The sequence below is a fragment of the Cherax quadricarinatus genome, chromosome 75 (assembly GCF_038502225.1).
Source record: "Cherax quadricarinatus isolate ZL_2023a chromosome 75, ASM3850222v1, whole genome shotgun sequence".
In the NCBI taxonomy this organism is placed as follows: Eukaryota; Metazoa; Arthropoda; class Malacostraca; order Decapoda; family Parastacidae; genus Cherax; species Cherax quadricarinatus.
In genome coordinates, this window is record NC_091366.1 from 4,808,229 (window position 1) to 4,821,813 (window position 13,585).

A 13,585-nucleotide genomic window follows, 5' to 3' on the forward strand; every position below is an offset into this window, starting at 1 on the left:
TTCTTTAGTACAATACTGTGTTGTATACATATGTACAAGGTCTGTCACGCACTTTCTTTGAAAGGAAATATTATACTGTAGTATCGGCCACCTCTGGCAAGACAGTGATGGAGTGAGTGACGGTGAAAGTGTTTCTTTATCAGATCATCCTGCCTTGGCGGGAGACGACTGGTGTGTTAAAAAATACTGTACTTCATATGGATCATATTAGAAACAGGAATTACAAAAGTTATTACAGTACATATTAGGATTAAAAAGTCAGACTTTAATCATTTAACACTCAAGGGAGCTCCTTTGATGCTGGCAGTGAGTTCTTGATCCAAGGAATTGTACCTGTGCTCCCCTTCCTTGACTCAAACTTGATTGCTTCTTCCAGGAGTCAGGAATCGCGGGAAGAACTGAAAGCCATAAATGAAATCGAAAGAAACCCAAAGTATTTCTTCTCCTATGCCAAATCAAAGTCGAGAACAACGTCCAGTATTGGGCCCCTACTTAAACAAGATGGGTCCTACACAGATGACAGCAAGGAAATGAATGAGCTACTCAAGTCTCAATATGACTCAGTTTTTAGCAAGCCGCTAACCAGACTGAGAGTCGAAGATCAAAATTAATTTTTTATGAGAGAGCCACAAAATTTGATTAACACAAGCCTACCCGATATTATCCTGATGCCAAATGACTTCGAACAGGCGATAAATGACATGCCCATGCACTCTGCCCCAGGGCCAGACTCATGGAACTCCGTGTTCATCAAGAACTGCAAGAAGCCCCTATCACGAGCCTTTTCCATCCTATGGAGAGGGAGCATGGACATGGGGGTCGTCCCACAGTTACTAAAAACAACAGACATAGCCCCACTCCACAAAGGGGGCAGTAAAGCAACAGCAAAGAACTACAGACCAGTAGCACTAACATCCCATATCATAAAAATCTTTGAAAGGGTCCTAAGAAGCAAGATCACCACCCATCTAGAAACCCATCAATTACACAACCCAGGGCAACATGGGTTTAGAACAGGTCGCTCCTGTCTGTCTCAACTATTGGATCACTACGACAAGGTCCTAAATGCACTAGAAGACAAAAAGAATGCAGATGTAATATATACAGACTTTGCAAAAGCCTTCGACAAGTGTGACCATGGCGTAATAGCACACAAAATGCGTGCTAAAGGAATAACAGGAAAAGTCGGTCGATGGATCTATAATTTCCTCACTAACAGAACACAGAGAGTAGTCGTCAACAGAGTAAAGTCCGTGGCAGCTACGGTGAAAAGCTCTGTTCCACAAGGCACAGTACTCGCTCCCATCTTGTTCCTCATCCTCATATCCGACATAGACAAGGATGTCAGCCACAGCACCGTGTCTTCCTTTGCAGATGACACCCGAATCTGCATGACAGTGTCTTCCATTGCAGACACTGCAAGGCTCCAGGCGGACATCAACCAAATCTTTCAGTGGGCTGCAGAAAACAATATGAAGTTCAACGATGAGAAATTTCAGTTACTCAGATATGGTAAACATGAGGAAATTAAATCTTCATCAGAGTACAAAACAAATTCTGGCCACAAAATAGAGCGAAACACCAACGTCAAAGATCTGGGAGTGATCATGTCGGAGGATCTCACCTTCAAGGACCATAACATTGTATCAATCGCATCTGCTAGAAAAATGACAGGATGGATAATGAGAACCTTCAAAACTAGGGAGGCCAAGCCCGTGATGACACTCTTCAGGTCACTTGTTCTATCTAGGCTGGAATATTGCTGCACACTAACAGCACCTTTCAAGGCAGGTGAAATTGCTGACCTAGAAAATGTACAGAGAACCTTCACAGCACGCATAACGGAGATAAAACACCTCAATTACTGGGAGCGCTTGAGGTTCCTAAACCTGTATTCCCTGGAACGCAGGCGGGAGAGATACATGATTATATACACCTGGAAAATCCTAGAGGGACTAGTACCGAACTTGCACACGAAAATCACTCACTACGAAAGCAAAAGACTTGGCAGACGATGCAACATCCCCCCAATGAAAAGCAGGGGTGTCACTAGCACGTTAAGAGACCATACAGTAAGTGTCAGGGGCCCGAGACTGTTCAACTGCCTCCCAGCATACGTAAGGGGGATTACCAACAGACCCCTGTCAGTCTTCAAGCTGGCACTGGACAAGCACCTAAAGTCGGTTCCTGACCAGCCGGGCTGTGGCTCATACGTTGGTTTGCTTGCAGCCAGCAGCAACAGCCTGGTTGATCAGGCTCTGATCCACCAGGAGGCCTGGTCACAGACCGGGCCGCGGGGGCGTTGACCCCCGGAACTCTCTCCAGGTAAACTCCAGTTCCAGAAGGCTGTTCGAGTGTTGATACCAAACAAATTTGTTCCCATAAGGAATAATGTAAACTAGATTAATCCGTTTCAGAGCCCCAAAAATATGCTTACAAAAGCACTTACGTAAATACACTTACATAACTGTGTGCGTTTTGAGCTGTTCGTATCCCGAGGTACCACTGTATTCTCTTATTCCTCAGAACATCGAATGTTTTTGGAAGTGGCCCATGCTCATCAGGATAAATTCGTCTTTGCCATTACCACCTATGCTGCTGGCACCTTCGGTCTTGCCAATCCACATCCAAATGGTAATTTGTTATAAAAATAATACATAATAATATTGGCAAGACAGTGATGAAGTAAGTGATGATGAAAGTGTTTTCTCTTTTTTGATTCACCCAACCTTGGTGGGAAACGGCGGATGCATTAAGAAAAAGTATTGGGGTATTTCTTTAGATGCACATGTGGGACCCATAGTCTTGGAAAAGTAAGGAAAAAGGTTTCAGAGTAAAATACTGATATTTTCCCTTGAGTCTTGTTTGACTTTTCTATTTCTACCACTCCATCTTTTATACATATTTGAATATATTTTTATCATACAGTGCAACATAGTACACAAGTTCAAAGGATACACTTTTGATTATTACTGTAATTATAGTTATTTATTTTCCTTATTGTACAAGTGATACAGATTTTATGAGTCTCATAGTATGCACGGCATGTCAGGCAAACTTAATCTAAGAATAAAGTTACTTAAGTACTATAAAATATATACAGTGGTACCTCGGAATACGAATATATTTCATTCCAGAAGGCTGTTCGAGTGCCGATACCGAATGAATTTGGTCCCATAAGGAATAATTTAAATTAGGTTAATCCGTTTCAGACCCCCAAAAATACACTTGCAAAAGCACTTAAATAAATACACTTACATAATTGTTCGAGTTTTGAGCTGTTCATATCCTGAGATACCACTGTAGTATTTGTTTTGCTTGTGAACAAGTTTGGTACAAGGTGTTGACAAGTGAGGTGTAAAAAGCACATGTAAGATCTGGTCACAGGTCACAAGCATTAAAAAAATGGTTGGTAATATTTTTTACATTATTATTACTATACCTCAACAGAGGAGCGAGAATACTCCATGTGGGTTGTGCACTGTGCAGATAAGGCAGCCAACGAGGAGTGCGTGGTGAGCCACTACCGTCGCAAGTTGGTCTTGCCACAACTGCTACAGTTTATCCATGCTCTTCAGCTTCCCATTTGGGTCAGTTGTGTGTAGAACATGAATAGTATACAATACTGACATAATGAAAGATTAGGCATGTGCAACATCTGAGTATCTTTATTTGTAGACGTTTCACCATCCAGTGGCTTTATCAATCAATATAAATTCAAGGATATTACAAAAAAAATAATTTTTAAGATGGCAAGACAGTGATGGAGTGAATGATGGTGAAAGTTTTTCTTTTTCGGGCCACCCTGCCTTGGTGGGAATCGGCCAGTGTGATAATAAAAAAATAAATAAAAGATTTACTCATTTTGTAATAATGAGTTCGGGATACATAAATACAACATTAAAATCAATTAATCTTTAATATTATATAAAACACACAATCTTTGGTCTAGAGGTATTTAAAATATATATACATGTTACAATAATAAATTATAATTAACATTTTACTAAAATAATAAATAATTCATGACCCTACACAGGGTACAACTTCCTTGACACTACTGTGTCACTATATATATATATATATCTATGCTAAAATAATAAATTATAAGTAACATATTTACAATAATAAATTACAATCAACTCCTTATGATGCTCCGTGTCTCTCACGACACTTATCCGTGGTGTGTTGTGACGCTCCCTCTCAACTGTGTCACTTGACACCCTTTCTTCCGTGTAATGACGCTCCTGCTCAACCGTGTCCACTAGACACCCTTTTCTCTGTGTCACACAACACTCCTACTCTCCGTGTCACATGACACCCTTTTCTCTGCGTCATACACAATATCTCTACTGTGTCACTCTTGACACCCTTGTCTCTGCGTCGCACACTATCACCCACAGCGTCTTTCTTATCAGAGACCAGTCACATGACACTATTCAGTGTACACTACAACCAGGCCATCTTCAGTGTCACACGACACCCTTTTCTTCTCAGTGTTCCACTACGGTCCTGTAGCATATCTCAGTGTTCCACTCCATCATACTTCCCTAAGTGTCACACTATGGTCCTAGCCCAGTTCAGTGTAACACTCCAACCTTTTCTTCATATAATGTCCCACTAAAACAGCATCAGTTGACTCCGGCCCACAGTTGACCAGCGTAGGCGGTGAGTCCGCAGACATCACCGGTAGTCCTGTAAATACTCTCCAAGGCCGGTAGAAGTACACCGTAAGATGGTCTGGTGAGTACTATCTACCGCCTTCAAGACCAATTGACACACCGCAAGGTGGTCCGATGAATTACTAGCAGAACACCATGCTGCAAGCTCACTGAGTGTGGCCGTCAAGTAACTGAGGCCATCAGACTCAGTGAGCTGCGGTGAGCGCTTCCTCTAATGCCAGTAGAGGCCAGTAGATATACCACAAGATGGGCAGGAGAATACTCTCTACTGCCAGTAGATCTATACTGTAAAGTGTTCTGGTAATTACTGCTGCAGTGCGTACCGTGAGGTGCTCAGGTACTTAATGCTCTAAGGCCGGCTCAGCAGTCCCCACATTGGGTTTGATGACATACCCAATGGTACTGCCGGCCGGCAGGTTAACTATTTAACCGCTAGTTTGGTAGGGGGCCGCAACAAAGGACATAATGGGAAGACTGTAGAACTATATACAAAAAATGAGGTAATCAGCCCCTCAACCTTGGAGTTGGTGATGACCACTGTTGTCTTGAAGAATCTGAAGCGCAGGCAGGAAGATTAGCATTTATATACTGGCATCAGTCTTTTGTATATAGTTCTATTTGTATTGATAAAGTCACTGGATGGCAAAACGTCTACAAATAAAGATACCCAGATGCTGCATGTGTGTCTAGGCAGGTCATCATATGACTAAGACCCACGTCAGGAAACGCCTGTCCTGTTTCTTGACAAACCTTACTTGACCTGCCTAATCATGTGTCTAAATTCTTTATCTTGTAGAACACTGAAAAAGTTTTTTTGATAGTTTAATTATGTACTCCATATCCATTCACAAATAACCCTCACTTATTTGTGAATTGGGTTAGCTATGACATTGACTTTTATTCTCCATGCTGTTAATTAAGCAAGTAATGGTAAGTAGTTATATATCCCCTTTCCTGTATGTACATTAAATTGAAAAAGAAAAACTGGGAGCGCTTGAGGCTCCTAAACCTGTATTCCCTGGAACGCAGGAGGGAGAGATACATGATTATATACACCTGGAAAATCCTAGAGGGACTAGTACCGAACTTGCACACGAAAATCACTCACTACGAAAGCAAAAGACTTGGCAGACGATGCACCATCCCCCCAATGAAAAGCAGGGGTGTCACTAGCACGTTAAGAGACCATACAATAAGTGTCAGGGGCCCGAGACTGTTCAACTGCCTCCCAGCACACATAAGGGGGATTACCAACAGACCCCTGGCAATCTTCAAGCTGGCACTGGACAAGCACCTAAAGTCAGTTCCTGATCAGCCGGGCTGTGGCTCGTACGTTGGTTTGCGTGCAGCCAGCAGCAACAGCCTGGTTGATCAGGCTCTGATCCACCAGGAGGCCTGGTCACAGACCAGGCCGCGGGGGCGTTGACCCCCGGAACTCTCTCCAGGTAAACTCCAGGTCACCCTGCCTCGGTGAGATTTCTCTATCATCATTGGTTATATACTAGACTGGATTGATATACTATTATGATCTCACTTATAAATATACAGGACAATAAATTTTTTCAAATTTATAATAGGACAAAGGAGATCAGATAAACAGATAATATCAGAGAATCAGAAAGACGGAAAATTGCTGTGGTAATCGGAAAAATTTTGAAGGTCACAAGAGAAGCAGGATAAATAAAAGATTTTTTTAGAAAGGAACAGGTAAGGAGGGAAATTAAAAATGCTGGAAAATGAGAGAGGGCAGAGAAGCAGAGATAAAAGGTATGAAGAAATGCCAGAGAAGAGAAGAAAGGCAAAAATATATTGAAAAAGATAAGGTGGAGAAACAGAAGTAGGAGGAGGAAGAGGAGGTTGTGAGAGTAGGGAAAAGTGAATAGAAAACTTGATTGGAAGGTAAATAAGATCAGAAGTGTATATTAGAGTACAGGAGGGCCCTGCTTATACAGCAAGTTGGGTTCCGGGCTACTGCTGTACAGGAGGGCCCCGCTTATACAGCAAGTTAGGTTCTGGGCTGATGCTGTACAGGAAGGCCCCACTTATACATCAAGTTAGGTTCTGGGCTACTGCTGTACAGGAGGACCACACTTATACGGCAACTATAGTGCCACGCTTATTCAGCAAGTTAGGTTCCGAACTACTGTAGTGCCACACTTATTCAGCAAGTTAAGTTCTGGGCTACTGTCGGGCCACAATTATTCATCAGGTTAAGTTCTGGGCTACTGTAGAGCCACAATTATTCAGCAGGTTAAGTTCTGGGCCACTGTAGGGCCACAATTATTCATCAGGTTAAGTTCTGGGCTACTGTAAGGTCACAACTATTCATCAGGTTAAGTTCTGCGCTACTGTAGAGCCACAATTATTCATCAGGTTAAGTTCTGGGCTACTGCTATGGAGCAAAAATCACTGTAAAGGGAAACATAGCCTTTTTTCACTTTCAAATGGATAGAAAATCTTGATAACATATTTACACTATCATTAATGTCATTTATGTCTTCCCCAGCATGAACTTTCAGTGTCGCCAACTACCTCAGAAGTGGTGACACCTTACGATGGTACAGGGTTGCCTTGGGTAATACTGCTGTACGATGTGTCATCTCGCAGCCGGGTGAGGAATCTTGCTCCTCGCCTGGCTCAGCTGCTCCATGGATCTGTTGCCACGATCACTGTCAATTTGTAAGTTGTATTGTCATGTACTTTTATTTTGCCACCAGACTTTAGATTGATCTAAACCATGGGTATGTATTCAGAGCATTGTTATTGCTTTATATTTATAATTTCCAGGTAAAACTTGGCCATGTTAAACAGCCTCTTCCTCCTTCAAAAAAATCAATAAACAGGTTATATCCTATTAGGACTCTATTTAATGACTTGCATCTCATTATTTAACCCGTAAACGGTCCAAGCAGATCTACGTTCACATGTGTAGTGCTACAAAAGTAGATCTACGTTTTTTTACATATTTTCAAATATAACAAAAAAAAAAGTAGATCAAAGTTTTTTTACACATTTTCAAATGTAAAAAAACAAAAAGAAGATCTACTTTTTTTACATACATGTACTTTCAGATGTTGAAAAAAACGTATATATACGTTTGGACCGTTTACGGGTTAAGTTGTGTTTTGATGCTTGATGCACAGTGCCGAGCAAAAATAAAGTTCACATAAAACATTGTTTTGTAAAACCTTGCTTTATTGGCTAACTTTTCTTGTGTTTTTTTTCAGCATTAATATTTATTCTGGCTTATTGTTTTGGAACTAAGACTTTCTCCTTTCACATTTCTATGAGCTTTCCACATCTCTTCCATGCTGGACATGAAGACTGAATGCCCCACAGTAATTTTTTTATACAAATCAATTTTACAGGCTAAGAGCTGTTATCCCAGTTCAGCTTATATCAGAGCCCTGGCCTTGTCTGAGGGATACTACCCCCCTCCTGTCCCAAGGATGCAACCCTCACCAGTCAGCTAACTCTTCTCGTGATTAAAAACAATGTTGTGTTTTGGATGCGACAGGGATGAAGCTAGTGATGCCGCCCTTGCCAAGCTGGGCTTGACTAGACACACCATCATGACGCCAGCACTCGCATTCCTCCAGCCTGAACAGGTGAATTTTTATCTTTCACTTTCTTGCCGATGTTAATTGTGATCATTTCAGTAGTGTGATAGTGTTTGTGTAATGGAGTGTGAGCAGGGTAATATTTAGTGAAGGGATTCAGGGAAACCGGTTATTTTCATATAGTCGGACTTGAGTCCTGGAAATGGGAAGTACAATGCCTGCACTTTAAAGGAGGGGTTTGGGATATTGGCAGTTTGGAGGGATATGTTGTGTATCTTTATATGTGTATGCTTCTAGACTGTTGTATTCTGAGCACCTCTGCAAAAACAGTGATAATGTGCGAGTGTGGTGAAAGTGTTGAATGATGAAAGTATTTTCTTTTTGGGGATTTTCTTTCTTTTTTGGGTCACCCTGCCTCGGTGGGAGACGGCCAACTTGTTGAAAAAAAACAAATATATATATATATATATATATATATATATATATATATATATATATATATATATATATATATATATATATATATATATCTATTTATATATTTATTTTTTTCAACAAGTCGGCCGTCTCCCACCGAGGCAGGGTGACCCAAAAAAGAAAGAAAATACCCAAAAAGAAAATACTTTCATCATCATTCAACACTTTCACCACACTCGCACATTATCACTGTTTTTGCAGAGGTGCTCAGAATACAACAGTCTAGAAGCATACACATATAAAGATACACAACATATCCCTCCAAACTGCCAATATCCCAAACCCCTCCTTTAAAGTGCAGGCATTGTACTTCCCATTTCCAGGACTCAAGTCCGACTATATGAAAATAACCGGTTTCCCTGAATCCCTTCACTAAATATTACCCTGCTCACACTCCAACAGATCATCAGGTCCCAAGTACCATTCGTCTCCATTCACTCCTATCTAACACGCTTACGCACGCTTGCTGGAAGTCCAAGCCCCTTACCCACAAAACCTCCTTTACCCCCTCTCTCCAACCCTTTCGAGGATGACCCCTACCCCGCCTTCCTTCCCCTATAGATTTATATGCTTTCCATGTCATTCTACTTTGATCCATTCTCTCTAAATGACCAAACCACCTCAACAACCCCTCTTCTGCCCTCTGACTAATACTTTTATTAACTCCACACCTTCTCCTAATTTCCACACTCCGAATTTTCTGCATAATATTTACACCACACATTGCCCTTAGACAGGACATCTCCACTGCCTCCAACCGTCTCCTTGCTGCTGCATTTACCACCCAAGCTTCACACCCATATAAGAGTGTTGGTACTACTATACTTTCATACATTCCCTTCTTTGCCTCCATAGATAACGTTTTTTGACTCCACATATACCTCAACGCACCACTCACCTTTTTTCCCTCATCAATTCTATGATTAACCTCATCCTTCATAAATCCATCCGCCGACACGTCAACTCCCAAGTATCTGAAAACATTCACTTCTTCCATACTCCTCCTCCCCAATTTGATATCCAATTTTTCTTTATCTAAATCATTTGACACCCTCATCACCTTACTCTTATCTATGTTCACTTTCAACTTTCTACCTTTACACACATTCCCAAACTCATCCACTAACCTTTGCAATTTTTCTTTAGAATCTCCCATAAGCACAGTATCATCAGCAAAAAGTAACTGTGTCAATTCCCATTTTGAATTTGATTCCCCATAATTTAATCCCACCCCTCTCCCAAACACCCTAGCATTTACTTCCTTTACAACCCCATCTATAAATATATTAAACAACCATGGTGACATTACACATCCCTGTCTAAGACCTACTTTTACCAGGAAGTAGTCTCCCTCTCTTCTACACACCCTAACCTGAGCCTCACTATCCTCATAAAAACTCTTTACAGCATTTAATAACTTACCACCTATTCCATATACTTGCAACATCTGCCACATTGCTCCTCTATCCACTCTATCATATGCCTTTTCTAAATCCATAAATGCAATAAAAACTTCCCTATCTTTATCTAAATACTGTTCACATATATGCTTCAATGTAAACACCTGATCTACACATCCCCTACCCACTCTGAAACCTCCTTGCTCATCCGCAATCCTACATTCTGTCTTACCTCTAATTCTTTCAATTATAACCCTACCGTACACTTTTCCTGGTATACTCAGTAAGCTTATTCCTCTATAATTTTTACAGTCTCTTTTGTCCCCTTTCCCTTTATATAAAGGGACTATGCATGCTCTCCGCCAATCCCTAGGTACCTTCCCCTCTTTCATACATTTATTAAACAAAAGTACCAACCACTCCAACACTATATCCCCCCCTGCTTTTAACATTTCTGTCATGATCCCATCAGTTCCAGCTGCTTTACCCCCTTTCATTTTACGTAATGCCTCACGTACCTCCCCCACACTTACATTCTGCTCTTCTTCACTCCTAAAAGATGGTATACCTCCCTGACCAGTGCATGAAATTACTGCCTCTGTTTCTTCCTTAACATTTAAAAGTTCCTCAAAATATTCTCGCCATCTACCCAATACCTCCATCTCCCCATCTACTAACTCCCCTACTCTGTTTTTAACTGACAAATCCATATTTTCCCTAGGCTTTCTTAACTTGTTTAACTCACTCCAAAATTTTTTCTTATTTTCATTAAAATTTCTTGACAGTGCCTCTCCCACTCTATCATCTGCTCTCCTTTTGCACTCTCTCACCACTCTCTTTACCTTTCTTTTACTCTCCATATACTCTGTTCTTCTTATAACACTTCTGCTTTGTAAAAACCTCTCATAAGCTACCTTTTTCTCTTTTATCACACCCTTTACTTCGTCATTCCACCAATCACTCCTCTTTCCTCCTGCCCCCACCCTCCTATAACCACAAACTTCTGCCCCACATTCTAATACTGCATTTTTAAAACTATTCCAACCCTCTTCAACTCCCCCACTACTCATCTTTGCACTAGCCCACCTTTCTGCCAATAGTCGCTTATATCTCACCCGAACTTCCTCCTCCCTTAGTTTATACACTTTCACCTCCCTCTTACTTGTTGTTGCCACCTTCCTCTTTTCCCATCTACCTCTTACTCTAACTGTAGCTACAACTAAATAATGATCCGATATATCAGTTGCCCCTCTATAAACATGTACATCCTGGAGCCTACCCATCAACCTTTTATCCACCAATACATAATCTAATAAACCAGTTTCATTACGTGCTACATCATACCTTGTATATTTATTTATCCTCTTTTTCATAAAATATGTATTACTTATTACCAAATTTCTTTCTACACATAGCTCAATTAAAGGCTCCCCATTTACATTTACCCCTGGCACCCCAAATTTACCTACTACTCCCTCCATAACATTTTTACCCACTTTAGCATTGAAATCCCCAACCACCATTACTCTCACACTTGATTCAAAACTCCCCACGCATTCACTCAACATTTCCCAAAATCTCTCTCTCTCCTCTACACTTCTCTCTTCTCCAGGTGCATACACGCTTATTATAACCCACTTTTCACATCCAATCTTTATTTTACTCCACATAATCCTTGAATTAATACATTTATAGTCCCTCTTTTCCTGCCATAGCTTATCCTTCAACATTATTGCTACTCCTTCTTTAGCTCTAACTCTATTTGAAACCCCTGACCTAATCCCATTTATTCCTCTCCACTGAAACTCTCCCACCCCCTTCAGCTTTGTTTCACTTAAAGCCAGGACATCCAGCTTCTTCTCATTCATAACATCCACAATCATCTCTTTCTTATCATCTGCACAACATCCACGCACATTTAGACATCCCACTTTGACAATTTTCTTCTTATTCTTTTTAGTAATTATTACAGGAAAAGGGGTTACTAGCCCATTGTTCCCGGCATTTTAGTTGACTTTTACAACACGCATGGCTTACGGAGGAAAGATTCTTATTCCACTTCCCCATGGATATAAAAGGAAAAGTAATAAGACCAAGAACTGTTAAGATAAAATCAAAGAAAACTCTAATGAGTGTGTATAAATAAATGTGTACTTGTATGTGTAGTGTGACGTAAGTGTAAGTAGAAGTAGCAAGATGTACCTGTAATCTTGCATATTTATGAGACAGACAAAAGACACCAGCAATCCTACCATCATGTAAAACAATTACAGACTTTCATTTTACACTCGCTTGGCAGGACGGTAGTACCTCCCTGGGTGGTTGCTGTCTACCAACCTACTACCTACTACTGCTACTATATTACTGTAGTTTATTAAACAAAAATCCATTCAGGGTCAAAGACTTATTTCCACATGAGACAATGTTTGTGCAAAAATGGGTGACATTTGGTTGTGCATGCAGAAACCCCATGGCTATGCAGAGCATTTCGGGCAAGTATTTATTTACTTCTAAATGGACGGAGGCAACAGATGTGAGATTTTCCCATACCTCTCAATTAACCTGGGATTGAACCCAGGTTCTTCAGACAGATGTATCACAGGAAGGACACTAGCAGAAAGAATTAGGAAGAAGTCACAGTTCTTGTAACAAATTAGTGTCGAATTAAGAAATCACACAATCTGTTTTGAAGGTCAGATGTTGAAGAGGAGGTCAGACAGTGATTGAATCATAGAATGTGGTGAAAAAAATGTGTACTCAAGTGAATTTGAGTGCAAGTGAAGAGACAAATAAGATATACATGCTTAGTTAGTGTGTAGAGCAGCATGGATTGAGTGAGAATAATGTCCATAAGGTGTAGTTTGCCACGATGAGTGAAAGTAGTTTGTTAAGGGTATATTCATTATTAATAGATTTAGCTTAGATAGTTCATGAGGAGAATTTAGCACTTAATCTGTGAAGCAGATGGTTTTCTGGTGTTTCAGTGATGGTTCTCCATGACCATGGTTAGTGTAGAAAGTAACAGGAATGCATGGATGTCACGCTCAATATCTTTAATCCTTTTTTCCCCATATTATACAGTAGTATAGGAAAATGGACAAGTGCCTTTCAACTCCATGAAAGTGAGAAATGATGATGATGAAAATAGACACAGACCTACCTCCTTATTTCAGGAGAGTGCATCATTGCTCAATGATTATGACAATGCACTAGAGTGGGTAAATGAGCAACTGACAGCCATGTTGCAGCACTTGGCACTCACCAAGGAAGAGCAAGGCTACCTGCCTGTCCCAGCACTGGGTATGTTGAAACATCAACACTTTAAACATTTTTGCAGAAATTCCTATTATTTTTATGATCCTGTATATAGAAAATTATCCACATAATTAACTGGAATGCCTTTACTATGAGAGTTACGAAATACTGTTATGCTAGGAGTGAGAGTACAATACTTGCTGTACTGATG

At 40.6% G+C, this 13,585-nt stretch overlaps 1 protein-coding gene across 6 annotated transcripts in view; it reads left to right on the forward strand.

Moving 5' to 3' along the window:
• The window catches only part of LOC128691887 (thioredoxin domain-containing protein 16-like), a 101,481-nt gene that overhangs the window by 68,824 nt on the left and 19,072 nt on the right, over positions 1-13,585 (forward strand). For all 6 annotated transcript variants that reach the window (XM_070100954.1, XM_070100952.1, XM_070100953.1 and 3 more), the window contains 5 exons: positions 2,527-2,634; positions 3,451-3,590; positions 7,189-7,361; positions 8,200-8,290; positions 13,293-13,419. In XM_070100954.1, the coding sequence (XP_069957055.1) occupies positions 2,527-2,634; positions 3,451-3,590; positions 7,189-7,361; positions 8,200-8,290; positions 13,293-13,419 (639 nt within the window). The remainder of the gene's footprint in view (positions 1-2,526; positions 2,635-3,450; positions 3,591-7,188; positions 7,362-8,199; positions 8,291-13,292; positions 13,420-13,585) is intronic.